The following is a 22,083-nucleotide window of genomic DNA, read 5'->3' on the forward strand; positions in this document are numbered from 1 at the left end:
GGTTACAGTAATGATACTTCGGATTGACTTTTATATGTGAGGCATTTCTGAACTAATTAATGAGAATAATTGCTTGTTAGGAACACTGCAATGAAGACTGAATTCCACAGCTCAGCTCTCGTTCTCATTTGTTGTAGGTACAACATACAGCAGAAAGACACTTTCTTTGACAACGCAACACGCAGTCGAATAGTAAGTCACTCTGTAGTGAGATACATGAGTCTTTGCAAAAAACAACAATCCGAAATAAAAATAATTTTTTAATTGCCTGATCTACATGCAGCCTTAATCAGCGTGAATGGCTGATTGATTGGTTGATTCACTGATTGGCCTTCTTGTTTTGTGATTCATGTATTTGTTTAGAACTAAGGCAACAATGAGGTGGTAATGAACACTTTACAGGGAGCAGTTGATGAATATTAAGAACTACTCTCATTCAAACTGCACGAAAGGTCTGTGTGCTATAAATACGATAGTGTTGGGTAGCAGAGGTGCATAACTCCGGTCCTGGAGGGGCGGTCTGCATACTGGGTTTTGTTCCAACCATTATACTTAGTTTTAGTTATTCTGATAGCTCTATTCTGATAGCTCTATAAACTATGCTGGTTCACTCTTGTACTTGAGCACAGTAAAATCCTTAGAATACACTTGCACTATGCAGCTGTAGCGGGTGCTTTTACAAATCTAAGATAAAGATGTGATTAAGTGAACTAAATAATTAAGAGCAGAAGCTGGCACAAAATCATGAAACGGATTAGCTCTTGTTGTGCACCTCTGTGCTATTGGAAATCACAACCCCTCTTGGCTATTTTCTTTCAGGTTTCTAATTAGTAAGTCATTATTTAACAGGCTGCTATAGGTTAAGTACTGTAGCCAGTTATCCTGCAGTTTTTTATGAAGTTCTTGCCTGCTCTGTTAATGAGAGAGTTCTGCCAGATTCCTTTCTAAGAACCTGATTTCTTGTGTTTTCCCCCCCTTTGCCCAGGTGTACGAGATACTGAGACGCACCTCCTGCACACGGACTTGCCAAACCACGGGTATGCCCTAACCTCACCTTGGGACATAGCCATTTCTTTCTAGGAGCAGCAATCTGTAAAGTGAGCTAGGACTGGTTCTCGGTCAAATCGAGCTAATCTATCCCGGTGTGAAGGTGGATGGGCTGTCCCACCCTTGCAGATTAAAATGGGTCGCTGAGTTCCAGGCCTCGTCTCAAATTTATGCGGGACCCGTTGGGACCGATGTCCCCTCAGCCGCTGTTCTAAGTCGTCTTCATTATTGCAGGTTAATCGCTCAAGTGTGAAAGCTGCCCCTTAGAGGGACCGATTAATTGCTTCCATTAAAACCTGTGTTCCATATACGTTTCTTGAGGAGCTGCAGGTTTTGACTCCGGTGGGCTCAGTGCACACTTGAGTGGCGGAGAGTGAGAGAATCACCTCTTTTGAAGTTTCTGTTCGGAAGACTTACTTCCGTCTTCCTCTTTTTCAGGTATAATCACGTTAATAGCTAAAGGTGTCTACGACTGTGCCTTCCCCCTGCATGATGTGAGTTGGACTGGAGATGATAGGTTTCAATTTTCATTTTGCACAGGGAAAGAAAAAGCCTTCTAGTGTTTTCTTAGATGATGCTCTGCTATATTGACTGGCTATGATAGGCTATATTGAAAATGAGCCCCTGCCCTCTTCCCACAGGGTGACTTTAACACTACTGGTGAAGAGGAGCAGAGGAATGACAGACAGGTGAGAGCTCTTCCTCTAGCTCTACCTCTGCACATCTCTCTCTTCTTGTCATTTTCTCTATTTTTTCTATTTCTACGGGTAAAAAAAATATGTGTTTATTTTAAGGCTAGACTTTTGCAGAAGACTTGGAGACCACTTGCACAGTAACCTAGTTTCTGGTAATAGCCACATTTATTCTTTTTCCCAGATCGGTTCTTAATGCTTCTTCTCTGCCTCTCCAGCTCCTGCATGACGAATGGGCGAGATACAGAGCCTTTTACAAGTACCAGCCTGTCGATCTCATAAGGTAGCGTGAAAGAAGATCTGTGTTAACCATGTAATCACTGCCGCTGCAGAGTCAAATTATCCACGTGGTGCCTTTTATTATTAAGGGATAAATCCTCGAAGGATAGGATCATGGGGGCACCTTCAGAATAGGTGGGTGTGTGGAGGAGGGGGCGGGGAATGGTCTACTAGCAATGGGGGCAATTGGGAACGGCACCAAAACCAGTCCATACAGTTTCTTTGCTTATCCAGCAGCTACAAATTAATCTTAGAATTTTATATTATAGTAGTCCCCTTATTTGGGGGGCCATAAAATGAAAAAAATGAGAGCAAGAGAGAGAGAGAGAGAAATGAACCCTCACAGTGTTAGCTAAACTGTTTTGTGACACGTGGGTCTCTTGGGTTTCAGGAAGTACTTTGGGGAGAAGATTGGCCTTTACTTTGCCTGGCTGGGTGTCTACACGCAATTGCTCATCCCAGCCTCCATAGTGGGCGTCATTGTCTTGTTCTACGGCTACGCCACCATGGAAACCAATGTGCCCAGGTACCTGCTGTTCTAATGGAGACATGGAGCCTGTACAAGTGTAGGTGTGAGACAGGCAAGGGGAAAGGGTAACAAGTAAGACACGTTTCAGAGGTATCTGCGGTATTTATTTCACACAAATTAATCTTGCATTCCAGATAAATGTTTGTACTGTATATGACCTCAGTGGAACAGCTTGCTGGGGAAATTTGCTTCATTACTGTGTGCAAATCACAGCCACATTAGTGCACACAAAATATTTATGTTGATTAACCCTTTGACGAGTAGATTTTTTAAAATGTTGTTTCACAAGTTCAGTGTTAAAGAACCACATTGCTTTCAATTACCAGTAATGGCTGTTATATCAGCATTAGAATGTTCAGTTAAAAACATTCTAAACACATATTTGTGATCTCACACCTTAAAGGGTTAAGTATCACACTGTCACAAGCATTCAACAAGCTGTGTAAATGGTTGAGTGTGCTGTATGCTATTCCCATAATTGTTCATATTATTTATGTGCTTGCCTATGATTTAATTCTCTGGTTACAACAGAGAAAGCTGATGATTGCTGATGTAACTAAGTCGAAAGTTGAAACCGTTTGTGTCGCTGAGACAGGAATACAGTGCTTTTAAACACCCAATAAGCAACTGGTAACTTTATTGGAAATTATTAGTTGCAATTAAAAGTTTGTGTGTCTCTTCTTTTTATTTACTTTTTTCTCATTTTTTTCCGCATCTCACATTCTTAAAACTGGTAGATAAACCCCCGATTAGGTCATTCCTGCTCTGCTGACTTCTGCTCTTGTACATTGTGGATATCTGGCGGCTTTAGATGTTCACTGGGAATATGAAGTGTTATGATAGTTAGCTAACTCGCTCCAACCACTGATCTCAAGGTCAGTGGCTCTTTGGTGTCAGATTCAAAGGTGTTTCACAGTACATTCAGATTGCAATAGGTTCAGAGTATTATACATTTTACATAAAACTGTAGAATTTATATCCAATATGCAATTTTTTAAATACAAACACTGTTCTACCTTGTGGGGCATACTATGGGGGAGAGACTGATAAATAATTTTCTATGTGTTTGTAGAGATGTTTTCTTTCCCATAATGATAAGGCCATGTTTTCATAGTTAATGGTAATAAAATTTAAGCAGGGCAAAAAGATAGATGGACTCAGAATTAACCAGCACACTGATCCCAGTTCATACCAAATGAAAAATCCACCTACACTGTTATCAGCTTTGGTCAAAAATATGGTCTTGTTCATCTCCCCCTGCTTTAAGGGTTATGGGGTCAATCTATGGACTAGGGCTGTGAACTATGGACTGTCTCTGGTGCTGAGAGCATATGCTGTTAGACTTCAGTGCGTGTGTGTGCTTGGTCTCTCAGCATGGAGATGTGTGACAGGCGGCAAAACTTCACCATGTGTCCTCTCTGCGATGGCGCCTGTGACTACTGGCATCTGAGCACCGCCTGTGACACCAGCCGCGCCAGCCACCTCTTCGACAACCCCGCCACTGTCTTCTTCGCTGTCTTCATGTCCCTCTGGGGTGGGATACGACTTCATTAATTTTTTTTTTTTTTTTTGCATAGCACGATAGCACTTAGCACGATAGCACGTGGCACTATACATTGGAAAGTTCCTATTTTAGATTGGCGCCAAAATCTTTGTGTGTGGAACAGCTTGCCAGGCCATGAAGTGCAGACAGAGACCGTTGGGTGTTAAAGTTTAGGTTTGATGCAGTGCTGGGTGAACCTAGATGGGCTGAATTGTCTGTTATCACCAAATTGTTCTTATGTTGGTGTTAAGATTGCTTTTGTTTTTCGTTTTTGACATGCATTTCAGATTCTGTGCAATGCAGTGCACAGCTTTACTGCAGTATATTCTTCTGTTTAGTATGTTTGAATCATACTATTGTTAATATTCATGTGTATCAGATAGAAGGCTGATCAGCAACTGCTTCTTTATTGCCCTGATGATACTGCTTTTATGCTTCATTTTCGGATGTCCAAAACATGATACAAATATTCAGTTTACCAGGCATCACGGTTGCTTTCACATCTTCAAGACAGGTGGCCGACATAATGTCATCATCCAGGCTTAAAGCCGTCAGCAAGATTGGGAATCAGCTTTACTGCTATCAAAATTATGTGGGTGCAGCACCAGTACTCTAGTACTCAGTTACTTCATGATTATTATTAACCCCGGTCTTGCATTGACCGAATTAATGAGGAGATTAATATTAGCCAATAGTATCAGCACTGTGGTATCAATTGGCTAATCTCTGGTCGGTTGGCAGAGATTTACACAATACCCTTTTGGGTTCCGGTTAAGTCACCCTTTGTGTGTAACACTGAATTGGATTACAGTGATGTCATTGCTGCCTAGCCCTGGTCCTGGTCCAACCCAGTCCAATTTGATTCCTCTGATGTCTCTGGTGTCTCATCCAAGGAGCCAGTAGAATACATGGTGTAGATGCCCATGCCATGGGGCTGGTTTGAGTAGAGTAGAATTCTGGGTAATTTCCCTCCAGCAGTAGGGTAGTGGCAGACCCTTGCTGTGCTACAGTTTGTCACTCTCTGATAGAAGCTGTGTCCCTCCCTCTAGCCGCCATGTTTATGGAGCACTGGAAACGCAGGCAGATCAGTCTGAACCACAGCTGGGACCTGATGGCCTTGGAGGAAGAGGAGGTGAGTCAGTGTGAGGCTGTGGCCTGGGACCTCCCATCGTGTTGCCCTGAGAGGTCAGGCTGTTGGGTCAAAAGATTAAGGCCTCAGGTTGTTGTGGTCAATGGAAATACACAGAAAGTTGGCAGATACTGTGCAACATCTTTACACCAACACATGAAAGACCTAGGTGGTATGCTTGGTATCACTGATGAGATTTATGTGTTAAAATGTATGAGCACTAGCTGGTGAACAAGGGCACTGATATCATTCTGGTTTTGAGCCGTTCTGCTTTGGTCACACGTCCTTGAACTGAACAGGAGGGAGAAAATGCAAATGTGGCTGCCTTGTACCTTTTTATAGCAGCCTAAATAGGTTAAGCGGAGGCCTTTTACTTTCTTTCCTTTTAGGGAAATTTCCAAACTAAAAGTAAAAATGATTTTTTTTTTCCTGTTTTCTTATTTTTTTGCTTTGTTTTATTTTCCCTTTTAATAATTGCCATCTTCTAAAGGATCGAGTGAAGGTTTGGAGTTTTGGTTTTCAGCACTTAGTTTCTGGAACTAGCAGCTTGTAGACTGATTTTGCTCCTCCGAAAAGCTTTTTCTTGACCTCAGAACAGCACTGCTTGGCCAGGGAAATTGAGAGAATGTAAATGTAATTAGGTCTTTATGTTTTGGTCTTTAGGAGCACCCCCGACCGCAGTACGAGTCCACCCTCCTTCAGAAGAGGCAGAGGAGGAGTAAACGGCAGAAGGCCGCGGTGAGGACGACTTGGCTTAATCTGATAGGCTGCAGCACGGAGACCAGAAGAGCCACAGGGCCTGTTCATTTCCATTCTTTCTCGCCGTTTTTAAATTAAAGAAGCTGATTGCATAGTTGGCTCATCTCATCTAGTTCCTTGGGTCTAAATTGATAGCTGGATTTGATGTGGAAAAAGTCTTATCCAGTAACTCCGGGACCAGGGTTGGATATCCCTGTTGTAGCAGGACAAATTGTAATCACAAAAATGTATTGAGGGACTGGTGAATGGTCTTAATCAGACACACCGCTCAAGAGAGTTCTGCGTGAGAGAGGCTATGAAATATGCACTCAATAAATCGAAAATATTAGCTAATTTTCTTTATGCCTGTGTATAGACTTATCTAATGGGTTTATCTTTAAAAGCTTATATGATGTGTTCACATGAATGTGGCCACTCTGCTCAGAGTCTGCATATACAGTGTAGATGCATACTAACTTTGTTAATGTTCCATAAAGGGTTTTTCCTGTCGTTCTTGTAAGCTGTGTGCCGTGGAAAGGCATAGCTCAGAGGCAAGGACTTGATGCCAAGGACAGGGAAGCCTGGTGGAAAAGCCTTCCCATCATGCCTTGCTCTTTCTAGAAGCAGCTGGTGCTACATATTTGGAGATGGCATTGACTGTGCTCTGTTTGAGCTGCTCTCTGGGGGAAGGTTCCAGTTTTTGCATACGCCGCAGGGCTTGGATGGAGAACGTAGTGCAGGAGCGAAACACGGTGCCAAATCATCAACACGTCCAGTGCCCTTGCGGAGATTTCAACCCCTCTCTCAAAAAAGACCGGCCTCATTCTGAGAAGGACGCTGTTTTTGTGTTCTTTTTTTCAATTCATTAACTGGGTTTTCTCACCATGGCAACGCAACAGTCCGTGCCATAGAGATGGAAGGCTTTGGCAGATGACCTGTAGCGCAGAGGCGTGAACCAGCCAATCACGAAGCCAGAGCCGCGGGGGCAGCTAGGGCCTGCGCCTGGCCGTGCTGTGTCGCAGTGAGAGCCTGTAGCGCGTGTGACCAGACTCCTGTGTGTCTTGCAGCATGACAGAGTTGTGGAGGAGAGGGTGGAGCCCGGCAAGGACAAATGGAGACAGAGATTACGTTCTGCCGTGGGTGTAGCGATTCTGGTAAACGGAGCTCTCTTTGACCCTGCCCTTCTGCTTTGTTCTGCTTTGCGTATGGATTACTTAGGCTCCCTCAGGCTGGCCCCAGGTTCCCTTTCTCTGACTGAGGCCAGGTGCTCTCTGCTACAGGCCAGCTGCGGCATCGCGTCGCAGTCCCTGTCTCCACAGCTGCTTCGTGGCGAGGGGTAGAGTAGTGCTCTTAGTAGTGCTAGTGCCTCGGTGCTGCTCTAGTGTTGAGGGTTCTCACAAACCCAGCCTGCACTCTGTGAATGCTCTGTGAATGTTCCTTCACCAGCAGGAAGTGGACTTCAATTACCCCCCTATGAGTGGCAGTTATAAATGGTGCATTCAGATGCAAATTACGTACTCGTACTGTAATGTGAAAAAAAGCTTTGCTAGCTCTGTAGTTTTCATGCATACATTGTTTTACCCTTTTTTGATAAACAGGCATACTTAAAAAGATATAGGGATCTCCTACCTAAATTCATTACTAATGATTTAAGGAGTGCTGCTGGCCATGTGGCTCATGCTGTTGTATATCTGAGCTCAACTGAAGCGGCAAGTTCAGTTGCCTCCTGCAGTGACTGTATAAACGGGAAGAGGTTTCGCACGTAGCGCTGCACAGCCATTCTTACACACTAATCTTCTTAGAAGAAGAAAGCTGGCCAGCGCATATGAGGATAATGGCATTAGATTGTTTATACCTCTGCAAGTGCATACACAGTAGCCTTCTGGAACCTGTGGATTCCGTCCTCATGAATGGAGTGAAATTACTTGATTGTGCATTTCTACCTCCGAGAAAATCACTTTTTTTGCATTCTTGTACCTGATTTTCAAAATCGTACATATCTGATATTTAACTGGCTGTGTCTGTTCAATGTGCCGATCACAGATGGTTGCTGTCAAAAGAAATTAATACACAGCAGATTATAAAAACAACTTGCCGCAAATCCACAGTAGTACAGCTGCCTGCTTCTTGTTCACAGTGAATGATTGCTTTTGTGTGGTGTTTCAGATAATTTTTCTGACAAAAGAATGAATGTTATTCAGTCTCAAATGATGATTTTCAGAACATACAGTATGTTTGAGGCTGGACTCCTGTAATTATAGTCCAATCTACATTCTTCCCAGTACAACTGCCTATATTTGTATAATTGTATCTTGTGGCAGCCCTATACAGGAAAACCCAGCAATGGAGTGATTTCACAGATTCCGTGTTTACCATACTTTTGTCTCATCTACAGCAGGCTATATTCCCCAATGCATGCTGGGACATGACACTGAGGACAAGACGGCTAATGTGCGATAGTGCAAACTTGCTAGAGTCCGGCTCTGAGGTGGAAGATAGCTGTTAGACAAGCTCCTCAGACCCTCACTGCCTTGGGTTTTACCATCTTTCCCTATCAATCTCTCCCGAACTGGTTAATCTGAGGACAGCGAATGTGAGCTGCCCATCGTGGGGAATAATTGCATTTTGTGTGCTGTAAGAAAGGACCTTGGGTGTGGACGTCCAACCGTGTTGTCTGTTTTGTGGCTATCTTTCTGCGAGCATACAAAGCGGCTTACCTTCCCTGGGTCTCTTCCACTGTCTGCTGGTAATCAGGGATTATAAACAGGTCTGGGCATAAGCATACGTTTGTGCTGTGTCCTTCATTTAGTAATGATACATTCAGCATGCTCACCACTGGGATATCTATGTGCCAAACAGTCTGCTCTCCAGCAGTGCCCAACTGCATGATGGGAACGATTCAAATCAATGGTGATGCAATTAAAAGCTTTCTGCATGGTCAGAGTGGCTGCTGCAGAACAGATGTTCTGAAACCCTCTGTGTATGTTATATTTAGATCTTTATCAATTTAAGGTAATTGAAAATGTGTTGAAGTATAATTTTGTTCTTAAACTTATTTAACATGCTGCAGGTTTAGCTCATTACCATTTGTTTTGTCTTTAAACTTTTTATTTTCCTCAAATTGGCCCACATTTTATGCGGTTAGAACCCCTCTGATGTAACCTGCTAGCGTATAATTGTATCAGTTAAGAAATGTAACAGAGTGTGCAATGTGACCTCAGCTGTTGATTGGGGAGGCTGCAGACAAGCATATGCTCTCCTCAGAAACTGGTCATGTCAGCCACCACTTCTTATCAGACCACATTTCAAAAGAGGGGCTATGAGGTGGAGGAAGACACTTCTCAACAGATGAACCTGCAGTCAGGATGAGCCACCTAGCAGCCCCATGTAACCTCTTATATGTCATACAGCACATTACAGAAAACAGACATTGGTTCATCTGACTAAAAGCCCTGGGATGTTAGTGTGAGGCATAATTCTTAATGGCATGTACATATATTTGACATTAATTATAAATCAATAATCATTAAAATGACCTAATTAAGAAAAATAGAATTATGGGAGTGCAGTTGTGGTCGGGACAAAAGCTGCATTCGTAATTGGAGCAGAAGAGGGAGTCTGATATCCCGTGCTGTAGAGGAGCGATATCTTAAAAATGAGATTTGGGCCCCGTTTCCTTCCCTCCCTGTGGCTTCTCATAAATCTATCCTTGCCATTCACATGAGTGCAGTCCGCTTGGGAGAGCTGTGAATTGAATATCCACCCGAGGTCTGCTGCCCTAAAAAGTATGGCCTTTTTTGGAAGCCTCTCCTGTCCCAGACGGTCCTCTTTCGCCTGATGTGCAGCAGCTGTTTGCCCCAACTAGACAATCAGCCATAGAATCTCTGTGGGCCCTGCACCAGGATAGATGTTATAATATGTGTAGGGCACTGCTGGACTGTGGGTTCTTCAAGCATAAGGGTCCGTTGGTCTTTATTCTAATTGTCTTGATGCAATACAAGATGAGAGTTGTTGTGTAACTGTAAATGCCATCTGGCTATACCAGAAGATTTATGTCAGATTTTAATGTTCTAATAGGGAACTGCAGGAATAATGTGTATATACAGAGTAATGCTTTTGGTATCTGAGTTGCAGTTACTCATACCTCTGACAGCCTTTGACCTCAAGCTACCAAACACCCGGAAGCTTTTCTGACCCTTGGATTAAATTACATAAATGTACCACATTGTGCCAAGGACCCTCTTTGTGCAGAGGAGTTGTGAATTCTTGGTGCATTCAGAGATGAAATTGTAAATGATTTCACTGACGTTTCTTTGATATGTTCCTTTTTATCGCAATGGAAGTAGTGCCATTAGCCCTGTGCATTGTGCTGTGATCTGGGGATCAAGCTGTCAGCGCTGAGCTGTGTCCCCACAGTGTACATTCATGGCCAAACATTATACTCCATTTCTCACAAGCCCTCTGACTGAGGGAATGTGGAGATTTGTTCTTACATAGTGTTACCTTTCCCCCTTTGAGAGCAACAGGCCCATGTTGGGGCTCACCACCAGAGGGAGCCAGACTCCAGGACTGGGGAAGGTCAAACCAAACCACTAACTTGCAGTAACTGTATAGCCTCACAGAGCATTAACAGGGAGCCCTATAACACTCAGTGCTCAACAGTGAGGTCATTGTTATTTATCTTTTGAGCGCAGTGTAAGCAGGTAGACATTTCATTCTGACAGCTTTATTCACTCAACTTTATTGTTTCTATTTTGTGGTGGCAAGCACATCTGTGACAAAGTTTAACTGGAATGGGTTCAATGTTTTGACTTTCTTAGGTTATAGGTTGACAGAGAGGCTGGTTATAGCTGTGGAAGGCAAGAAGGTCAAATTGGCCTAATTCTGTTCAGCTGCTCTTCAACATGTGAGCTGAAATAATACCAATTACATGTTAAATAATTTCAGGTTGCCCATCTAACAATCCATTTAACGGTGTCTTTAAATAATGAAAACATGAAGGGCTCCCTCTCTCCTTGTCTTTGTTATGACTGAGATGGGGTCGCTGAGAGGGAGTTTATAAGTGCTATTCAAAATCGCGAGTGTGTATTTCGCACGCGTTTGCTGAATTTATTTCGCGCTGGCGTCCCCTCTCTGCAGCCGAGCTAACGCGCACACTTGCCCCCCCTCCCCATTTCCCCATTTGTCTAATTTCCACACACCGACAGGCAGAGACTACTCTGGAATTTTACCTGCTTCATCGCATATGCTTTACATTTCAAATGCATTAATGGCAGTGGGTGGGGGGGTGGCTGGGGGGTGGGGGGGCAGGACTGAAGCTAATGAAGGACGGAGTGTGGCACAGTGGGTAAGGAACTGCGCTTGTAACCGAAAGGTCGTAGGTTCGATTCCCGAGTAAGGACACTGCCGTTGTACCCTTGAGCAAGGTACTTAACCTGCATTGCTTCAGTATATATCCAGCTGTATAAATGGATACAATGTAAAGTGCTATGTAAAAGTTGTGTAAGTCGCTCTGGATAAGAGCGTCTGCTAACTGCCTATAATGTAATGTAATGTAATGTAATGCTCATTAATGCCGCAAGTGAAAAGCCAGGCAAGAGCCATTTAGTAATAAGGAGTGTCTGTTGGGAGTACGTGCTCCGCGCACGTACTCCCAAATTGTGATTTGGGAGTGGTTTCATTTGACGTGGTAATAATCAGTTAGCGTACGGGCGGTTTTATGCTGCATGTTTTCATTCTCTGGCTTGCCTGTCCCTGCTTGTAACTGCGGGACACTCTAGAGGAAAGTGCTTGGCAGCTCTGCCCTAAGCAACCCTCGACTGTTCGAATGAAAGGGAAGACCTGTTTAGGCACAGTGTTTTTTTTTTGTTGACCTAAATGAGTTATCTTGCCAGGATGGTGACATGTTCTGTTGCTATTTATTTCTTATTGTCCTACGGCATTTTTTTTTTTTTTTTCCCGGTGGTGTTGAGGTTTGTCTGAAGGTCCTGATTTCGTGACCCGGCCCTAAATTGTATGGGATGGAGATGAGTGCACGGGTATGTGTGGAGGATTAAAATGTGTGTCAGATGGAGCTCACAGCAGCTTATCAGCTTCCACGCCCGTCCATGAAAAGGCCTCCTTTATTCATGGGTCCAGTTACAGGGCTGGGGGTGGGGTGGGGTGGGCGGGGCGGAAACAGGGTGGTGTCCTCCTGGAAAAAAAACCTCCAAAGGTCTGTGTCCTGTGAACGTGTATAAATGTCAGTTCAGCACCCCTGGTTGTTCTGTAATGCCTGGTAAACATGCAAATGGCTGCCTGTGCTTTTTTTATTATAACTGCTTTCATTTTTGTTCGCTAAGCTGTTCTGCAGGGTTGATTTTTTTTCTAGGATGTCTGCCCAAATGTAACACATACAATTCTGTGAAACCCCAACCACACTGGGAACAATATTTATATGGCCACACCTGATAATTTATTGTCTAACGCACCTGTCAATCAACTACTTTTTTGTGCATTCTGTCTCATGAATGTATGTAAGCAGTGAGGGTAGAGAGAATGATAAAGAGGACATACTCCTGTTGTACCTGCTGACTTGATAGCCAGCTAGCATGCGACCACCTACGACTTCAATATGCCATTAGCTAGCAAGACACAGTATGAGCTAACAAGCTCTGCGCTGTTCATTTTTGTCTGAAATATTTCCTCTAGTATTTTCTCATTGTCTCATGTTGTACACTGCTGTGATTTGGTTAGCTGGAACTTAATCTAAAAAAAAGCAATTCCCATAATATCCATTGCTATTGTCTGTGGCAATTAGTTATAGTTGTAATGTGACCACATTTATTTGAACTGGAGAGATATTAAAAAGGTTTTCATGGTTATAGTTGTCTTAACTGTTCCAAGTGTAATCGTGCCTTTATGAAGGTTTCATGAAATGCGTGCACAACTGTACCCACCCCCCCAACACAATCTGTTGCCATGGCTCTCTAGTTGATTGCATCCTTTTTCATTGCATTACAGTGGAGGCTTTGGGAAGCCAGCGGGGGGTGATGTCACCGCAACATGTGGCACGCTGCGGGACAGCGTGGGCTTCCCAGCTCTTTCCGATCCCGTTCCCCTTCGCCCCTCCCCCCCCCCGCACCCCGGCGTACGCGGGAGCCGCAAAGTGATGGGGGGGGGGATCGGGGTGACGTCAATCACAGCGCAGTCTCTTATGACCCGCGGAGCGGCATATGGCTGGGAGGAAATCCCCCGCGCTGGTTATCCCGCCAGTAATTTCCCAAAGGGCTTAGCGTGCCCGGGGAGGTGACGCACTGCGAGGGGGCTGATTGGACCGATCCCGGCAGGACCGGTGCAAACTCCATCTCGTTCTCCGGAGGTGGAGTGAGGACACTTATTTTAAGGGAGAATGTGCCCTGTAGTGCCTATGATCAAGAACTGGGATGTAGGACCTGAGAGGCTATCAGTTTTTTTTCTCTCTCTCTCTCTCTGTCTTTTTCAGGGTCTGAAATCATTATCTCGTCCAGAATAGAAAACTCAAATAGGACAGCATTTGTTTTAGCGGTACATTAGAGGTACATGAGTTAGGTCTTGCCTTTGTTGAGGGATTGGTTCTGCTGAGGCACCCTCTAAATGTGAACCTATTTATAGTGTGTACCTTGAGAGTCTGTTAAAAGTTTTTGTTTTAGAATTTACTTTTCATGGCCGAGTCATTCTTCAGAAAGTACACACACGCATGCGTGTGCACATACACAGTGAGGTTACTATGGGTATCTGTTTGTTAGCAGGGAAGCCTGGTGCCGCTAAGTTTGAGTGACAGGTGTCTTTGTGGAGGTGTGCTTAGGGGGATTGTCTCTCTCACTGCAGTCTTAACACGCCTGTTAGAGAGAAGCGATTGCTGTAGAATTGGGCAGCGTTAATCCTCTGAACTGCATCCACGCTCCTTTCTATACTTGGGGCAGTCGCTGTCACATTTACACTCAGCATTTACAGCATGCTTATACTGAAGCCCAGATGTGCTGCTATTATGTCTGTGCCCTATTAATAATATACCTTTTGTTGTGTTTGTGTGTATGTGCAGAGAGAGAGAGAGAGAGTGTTGTTCCCATAAGAGCAATATAGACTACAGTTCATCCGGTGCTCAGCATTATTGTTTAGTTATTGTCCGGTCCATTTCCTAACATGGATCAGAAGTGCTGTGATGTAAATTCATCAGCTACTGGTTTCAGCGCTCATTGGAAAACAGCAGAAGGCCCTAGCACTGTGTGCCTGAGCAACTTTCTTCTGACTGAGGCGAGAAGTTTTACAACTCATTTTACAACTCACCATCCAATTGTTTTAGTTGAGTGAGGCAGTTAAACCAAGGTCAGGTCCCTGTGCATCGGAATCCAGGTGTGAAAGACATTTGGCAAGACTTAAATTCACTCTGCACTACTAGTGATGGACACAACAAAATGAAGCAATATGAGGAGCTATGCATTCTGGGCCATTAGTGTGGTACTGGCCTTTTTATTGACATTGTGTGTAGCTTGTCTTTAAAGGAAACTATAGCCCTGTAGCACTTGTAAATGCATTAGCGCTATTCCTGAATTCCATCTACAACCCATTGTTAAAACTCCATGAAGCTCCATGGCCTCAATGGAAAGAACATTGACTGCCTGAAGGGATTTCCTTCAGGGATTTCATAATTATGTTGTTATGTGTTATCAATGAGTTCTTACCATGCACATTGGATTCAATAGGAATTTCTTGCATAATATGCAATAGAGATATGTGTCTACTATAGAAAATCTGCAAAACTGTTTTATAAATTCTGGATTTGAGGCCGTAAAAGGGAAACGCACTGATCTTATTTCCAGTAGAGTCTCTGGCAGAAAATATTTCCAATGGACTTATTTCTCAAGCCCTATGGCAGATGTATAATGATCAGATAAATGATCCTTTCTTATGCCCCCATGCACTCTTATGCATGCGAATAGTGCATGCCCAGTGGAAGACTCTGACATTACAGACAGGGTATCACTGCTGAGGTCCAGAACTCCCAGTCATGGAGACACACAACTTTATGACTCACAGTTTGTGTTGTCTGATCCTGCAGAATGGCAGGGCATGAGCGGCATGCTGCTGATCATGTGTGTAGGAGGAAATCAAAGTGAAACATCCTGTTCGCTCCTCGCATGTGTCCTCCTGGAGCTGTCTTTAGCCATAGATGCACATCTTTGTCCCATTCTAAAGCTCAACCTGGCCAGAAATGTTGTCTCCATTCACTTGACTGTTCAATTCCTACCATAATTTATAATGTCAAATCTTTTGTATTATATTCATTTTCCTGTTTCTTTGTTGAAAGGAATGCATTATATGGTTTTTACATATTGACCATGTTATTTTATTCAACATTGTGATTGGAACAATGCATAAAATAATACAATATCAAGTTGTATGTACTATAAACTATCTGGATTTGATTGATTGAATGGAAATATCTATGAATTTCAGGTTTGTTTAATATTCTGTATGTGTCGAGGACTAAATAAATAATGCATTGATTTATGTTCCATTAAAACCCTCAACTATGATCCCTTCACTGTGAATATCAAAACGAGCCACTTAAATAAAGAAGCACAGTGCAGAGTCCTTCTCTTCTTCAGGGCCCCATTGCAAGTAATGGCCTTGCATCTGCTTGCTAGGTGGTGCTGTTGCCCTCTAAATTAAGACTATTAAGAAACTTTCAAAATGTACTATAGGCCACTATGCTGGCCTTATCCCAGTGCAGTGAGGGATAGTGGGCCTGTGATTATGCAAACCTGTCCTCATAAGTCCTTTTGCCTTGAGTGTCCGGCTAGAGCTAAAGCAGTCTCAGGACCTTCCGCTGTTTTACCTTAAAGTATACAGTATGAAGTTCTCAGAGTTCTCTCTCTTTGAAATATTATACCTTCCTGAGAAACTAGATAACTGAATACTTAATATAGATAAATACTGTATATCACCCCATAAGCAAAGTAGTTTTACTGCTGCTATCCTTTCTTTGCTCTCTGCTCATTTTTCCTCTGAAAGTGGAAAAGTATGCGTGTGTGTGTGCGTGTGTGTGTGTGTGCATTTTAAAATATTTAATTCCATTAATGGTTTATTTCTTTCCCTTTTTAATGTAACTGTACAGGTCCCTCACCCTGCCAGTGGCTAAATGTATTCTGGTTTGTGGTCTTGTCACATCTGAATATCACAGGAAAGATGCATTTATCATTGAACAGTACACACATACAGTACATATACACAAGGAAACTTGACGGTTCATTTCACTGAATGTCCACAAGTCTGCTGTATTATAATCACATAATCTCTATGAACATTGTTATAAAAAATAAGTGTCGTCCACGCAGTGATTGGCATCAGCTGGATGTGATGCACCATGACACTGTTTAGCTCCTCCTAGCATGCTGGGCAAGTTGCCCCCCTATTGGAATGAGATGCAAGTCCTGGGAGGTTCTCAATGTGGGCACCCCAACTACCCCAAATTGGCCTGGGTGGTTTGGCACCAGCCCCTGGAATAGCCATAACCATTGACACCTTCCTGCTTCTGTTTCAAGCCTCATGCCAGCGTGCCTGGATTTGTTAGACCTTGTGTCTATTGGCTGGTGGGGAACCAATGCTAGAAGACTGTAAGGCCTTATTAGCATGATTCTAGCCAATAATTCAATCAACATTTGTCTTTTTTTTTTTTTTTTTTTTTACTCCTGGGGGTTCAGTGCACTTGTTCAGTTACATTTTTCTTCGCATGCAGTTTGGCAAGCTTGGCAGTAACTAGAGTAAAGTAACTTGCTTGTGAAGTAGACAAAATAACACTTGCATTTGCTTCTGAGTCCAAGGACAAATGTTAACTGAGTCATCACCTTCTTGTTACTGCCAGTTGTCATTTTCATTCCTTTGTCCTAATTAGCTAGAACTGTGGAAGTGTGAAAAAATGACAAGGGAATTTACACCATGGCAGATTTGTGTAGATTGTCTTTGAATAAAGGAGAAAAGATTGGGTTGGTGAGACCTTTATTTTAAATGTTGGTGAGGGAGATGCTGTTGGCTTTTTCCTGACATTGCACAGACTTGTATTATTCTGCCTGATTTGGCCGGCACTGTATTTCTGGCTGCACATTGGCCCTGTTGCACACAGTCAACATACCTGTAGGTAGTGCTAGACCAAGGAAAGGAGCAGGAGGCTAACAGTCTTTAGTTGTCTTTAGCTTGTTGATGTACTTAGTCATTGAGAGAGAGAAAGAGAGAGAGTATTCAATCTTGAGGTGTGCAAAAACCATCCTTCTCAACATTACTGCAGGATCAGTAACCCCAGTACGCCTCAGTTTATTCTTACATGCCAGCCATATTGCCACTTTGGCCTGTCCAGAAATGAAATTCAGCAAACATTTGACTCTATAGCACACAGGACAGGAGTACACAGGACAGGAGTACACAGGATGCAAAATTAACATCTCAAGGGTGTTCAAGGGTGGCAAAGGGCAGGAGTTCTCCAGTCTCTGCTGAGACCAATGCAGGAAACTTGCAGGACCCCTTCCTCCCTGTGGAAATTTGAAGAGAGAGAGAGCCTATGCCAACTAACTGTAACTTTCTGCATTTGAAGGATTCTGAAGTACAGCAGCACAATCTCTCTGTTTTATGGGCAAGAAACTGAGCTGACTGTCCCAACTAATGTACTCATTGCAAAATGGCCATCTTTCAAAAATTTCTGAAAAGCATACCTTCTGAAAAGCCAGTTCACCTGTGTGTTTTGATGTTAATATAAGTGTTAATGCTGTTTGCATTCTCTCCAGTCAGGACCCCGGAAACTGACATGGAGAGACAGGTTGCCTGGATACATCATCAACATCTCCTCCATCTTATTCATGGTAGGCCCACGCTCCTCTCCTCCTTTATACTGTAGTCCGCACTGGGCGACTTTGTCCATATGAGATGCAGCATGAGCATGGGATGAGATATGGTTAGATACAGTATGTTTCAGTCTGTCTGATGCTACTGGTTGCTAAAACTCTGTCGCTTTTATCCCTTCTAATGATCTTAAATTAAGTAACTGCTGTATTTTAAAAGGTTCTCAATTCCTCTTCCTGTCTTGTCCCAGTTCGGCCTGACGTTCTCTGCTGTATTTGGCATAATTGTCTACCGGATCACCACTTCGGCCCTCATGGCCATGAGCCCTGACCCGGAGACCAAGTCCAACGTGCGCGTGACGGTCACTGCTACCGCGGTCATCATCAACCTGCTTGTCATCCTGATCTTGGACGAGATCTATGGTGCTATTGCCGTCTGGCTCACCGAACTTGGTAAGTTGATCACGTTTGACTTTTGACCAACTATTCAGACCCGTGTGTACTTGCCTGTTGAGAGCTTGTCTGACCAATCAGTATCAATAATCAATAACTATGGCCGTCTGAAGTTCTAGTCCAGCATTCGGCACAGTAATAGCTGAACCTATTCTTAATTCATTTTTGGTTATAATTTATTTAACCAGGAAGTCCTGCTGAAAATGAATTTAAAAAAAAATTTTCTGGGGAAATCTGGCCAAGAAACGAGGATTGACACAGATAGACTGACGTGCAGTTTGTGGGCAGACACAAACCGCACCTGGCATAGGAAGCACAGTGATGTGTGCAGTTAAATTCAGCTGTACAGCTTTTCAAAAACACTTCTCATCCAATTCATCACTCCCTGAACAAGTTCCAAAAATCAGCTTGCATTCCAGACAGCACTTCTCTTCCTATTAAACTCTTACTCCTTCTGCTCCCCAAAATTCAGGTTTCACTTCCTATTTCATTCTGTTGAGAGAATCATGAATGTTTCATCGTTTGTGAAGCACAGGCAAAACCGGCTGTCAGTTGGCGGTCATTGAGGTTTCATTAAAAGATACTTTAATAAATTAAAGCCTCCAGGGGGTCTTGGAAACATTTGTTCTTACTTCCTGCTGAATAAGACATAACCCTGCTTTTTTCTTCATTTCCACCAATGCCTGGACCCTTGCAGCGTACCACCAACGTAGCGAAACGCGGTGAAACACTAAATGTGTAGCATTAACCCAATTCCACACGCGCTTATCTAGGTCTGATGTCATCACATAACTGGTTTCAGCAGACCCCTGACTGCTCTGATTTTCCTGCAGCCGTATCGCTATTCATCAACTTTGTGTGTACAGTATTACGGTATTATTGTGTTTTATTGCTATCGTCATTGTGCGGCAGGAATAATCTGTCATGTCAGCTGTACAGTTATGTCCTGGGAGCGGCGGCGAAACACACAGGCCTCCGTAATCCTGCTGGAACTGGCACTGTGTGGTGGATAATCATCCAGTCTGCGTGGGATGGTTTACGGCAGTGCAGGGAAGCAGATTACACCCAGAAAGGTTGTGGCGAGAGGGGACGGGTTAGAGAGGGAGGGGGTATTGGAAGGGGTTAGGGAGCTGGAGCTGAGTGGGGGATTGTGTGTGTCTGTGTGGGGGCGTGGGTGGTAATGAATGTTTCCATCAGACTAAATGTAAAAAATAGTCCTTCCTTCAACAGCTCATTTTTGTTTTGGTTTCTCTGCTGGTTTTTTTTTTCTGTGTAAATTTGTCAGTTTCCGGACAGATTTATTAATGTGATGTGAATTGATTTCAGTCTCTCTTTATATGGGTATACTGCTGTTTCGTCAGGTCACTGTGTTTAAACAATTAGCATGTGAACAATTATGAGATACAAAAACATTTTATTTCAGTATTTGACACTTCTATAACTAACTGAATGTATAATTGTAGAAGAGCAGTCAGTGGACATAAAAATCGCTTACTGCCTGTTTGAAGGGAATGGAATGTTAGCAATCCAAGAATGATAAGAATTGAGGAGGAGGAGGAGGAGGAGGAGAATTGAAGGTGATGGGTAAAAAGTGAAGAGAGAGAGAATTTCGGGAGGGAGGGAGGGTACATTTTGATGGGTCAATTAGTTAAAAGCTTGTGGAAGGTAGAGATGATGTAGATAAAAGCCAAGTTAAACAAATTTAAAACCTAAAAGGTGTCATTACACTTGATTGGACCACCCAGAAACATCACATTTCTCTTTGTGTTTCTACAGAGATCCCTAAAACTGAAAGGGATTTTGAGGAACGGTTGATTCTGAAGGCTTTTCTCCTGAAATTTATGAACGCGTACGCCCCCATCTTCTATGTGGCGTTTTTCAAAGGAAGGTATGCTGCTGCCTACTCTCCTTTCCTCCATGAGTATGCAAAAAGGTGGTGATACTGAGCATTGTGAGATAGAAGGGGTTTGAGTTCAAGTTCCATAGTATAAAAAAGCAGTAAGTGACCCACTTCTTAAATCCACCAAACTTAACTCTGCATGTTAGATATTACATAGCTAATGCTGGCCATATTACAATACTGTCCTGTTTTCATTTTACACACGCACAGACATACGCACACACTCGCACACACAGACAGAGAAAGCTTCAGACATTTATGGGGTCACACATGCTTTTCTTGAAGCTGAAATGCGGAGAACATGTTGCTAAAACGCAGCGCAGACACGCATGTTAAACGCATGCGTGTGTGTGTGTGGATGAGCGTACGGGGGCGTGTACGCGGAGGGAAAGGGCCGCTCGCATACGTAGTGTAAGCACGCTAGGTCGGGAAGAAGAATGAAGCGCGCTGCTGAATGTTTGAAGGCTTTGATGCAAAGCATAAACACATTTCCACATCACCGTGCCATTCCCACGTGTGTCCGCTCCCTTTGCTGAGAACGCGCCGCGGCCATTTTCCCTGCGTGTGAACATTAGATGGATTAGATCTGATAAAGAAAACCAGAGGAAAATCTCTGGCGCTGTAAACAGAATGCCAGAGGCCCTGGCCGGGGTTATAAACACGGGGCAGGCCCGTAGAGAAAATGAAAACCACAGATCTGCCACAGAACCGGCAAAGCAGAAACCAAAAGCAGGCCGGGAAGGGACTGTCTGTGGAAGTGAAACCTCACCAGACATTCCTGGGATTGTTCTGCCAGGTTCGCCGGGCGCCCGGGGGACTACGTGTACGTCTTCAACGACTACCGCATGGAGGAGGTGAGACGTCCCCGTGCCCGTCAGGCCCTTTCAGGTTCCCGCTGACGTTTTGTGGCCGCCTCTGTACTGCCGTGACCCCTCTCACGTGTGTCCGCCTGTGCCTTCTCCCGTTTTAGTGTGCGCCCGGGGGCTGTCTCATCGAGCTCTGCATCCAGCTCAGCATCATCATGCTGGGGAAACAGCTCATTCAGAACAACATTTTTGAGATCGGAATTCCGTAAGTACCCCCCCCCCCCCTTCTATTTCTATAAGCTTCTATAGGTCTATCACAACTCCTCCCGTCTTCTCTGATCCTGCCTACTCTGCTCATGAACTGAAAAGGCAGTCTGCTACAGGGCTGTAGGTTTCAGGTACAGGTCCCACGTTGAGCAATACCCTTGAACCTAGTGATGTCCCAATCCAGGCTTTTTGTCACCCAATCTGTTCCGAGTACAGTAAAATTCAGTATCAGCCAGTACCGATCCGATTCAGATATTTTTTTGTTATTTGTCTTTGTGAACAGCTTGCCTACACACAAGAACACCTAGCTTGGCTAAAAATCTGTAAAACAATTCCAGGGGAGAATTATATGGAAAATGAATAATTCTGCTTGAGAATATAAATAAGCCTAAATACAGGTACACAATATGGCTGGCTATATTTTTTTTATTTCATTAGGCCGAAGACAGTCTCTGTAGCAGCTTTCTCTCCAGCTCTGTTTGTGATTCAGAATACTTTATGTCGGCATTCTGTGTTCTGAATCACACAGCATTCCACTGTCTTAGACTTCCCTTTGGAATCAATGTGACCAGCACTCCGTTCTAGCCAGTTCAGCATGCTCAAGCTAAATGTTGAAACGTGCCACGTTTTTCATCTGAGTTGCCTGTAAACATTCTTCTTGCTGGAAAGATTCTAGTTAAACGTGATTCTGGTTACAGCTGGCGCTCATGTGTTCCAGTACAAATGGCTGTTTACCATAACATTTTCACTTTATGCGGTTTCCATAACAGCATGTGTCATAAATGATTCATTTGCATCTTTTCAGGGACAGGTATAACAAAGGCCAATCCAATAACCCTGGTGGCCAT

The 22,083-nt window shown here is 43.6% G+C and overlaps 1 protein-coding gene across 2 annotated transcripts in view; it reads left to right on the forward strand.

Moving 5' to 3' along the window:
- Positions 1-22,083, forward strand: part of LOC118232281 (anoctamin-2-like) — a 45,949-nt gene that overhangs the window by 8,767 nt on the left and 15,099 nt on the right. Inside the window, exons 7-21 of one of the 2 annotated variants that reach the window (XM_035427146.1) lie at positions 138-192; positions 986-1,037; positions 1,486-1,541; positions 1,689-1,736; positions 1,958-2,022; positions 2,410-2,544; positions 3,921-4,081; positions 5,140-5,222; positions 5,883-5,957; positions 7,025-7,111; positions 17,756-17,830; positions 18,061-18,262; positions 20,039-20,150; positions 20,959-21,016; positions 21,133-21,233. In XM_035427146.1, coding sequence (XP_035283037.1) covers positions 138-192; positions 986-1,037; positions 1,486-1,541; positions 1,689-1,736; positions 1,958-2,022; positions 2,410-2,544; positions 3,921-4,081; positions 5,140-5,222; positions 5,883-5,957; positions 7,025-7,111; positions 17,756-17,830; positions 18,061-18,262; positions 20,039-20,150; positions 20,959-21,016; positions 21,133-21,233 — 1,365 coding nt within the window. The remainder of the gene's footprint in view (positions 1-137; positions 193-985; positions 1,038-1,485; positions 1,542-1,688; positions 1,737-1,957; positions 2,023-2,409; positions 2,545-3,920; positions 4,082-5,139; positions 5,223-5,882; positions 5,958-7,024; positions 7,112-17,755; positions 17,831-18,060; positions 18,263-20,038; positions 20,151-20,958; positions 21,017-21,132; positions 21,234-22,083) is intronic. The other variant, XM_035427145.1, reaches the window with a different exon arrangement.

Source organism: Anguilla anguilla, chromosome 7 (genome assembly GCF_013347855.1).
Source record: "Anguilla anguilla isolate fAngAng1 chromosome 7, fAngAng1.pri, whole genome shotgun sequence".
Lineage (NCBI taxonomy): Eukaryota > Metazoa > Chordata > Actinopteri > Anguilliformes > Anguillidae > Anguilla > Anguilla anguilla.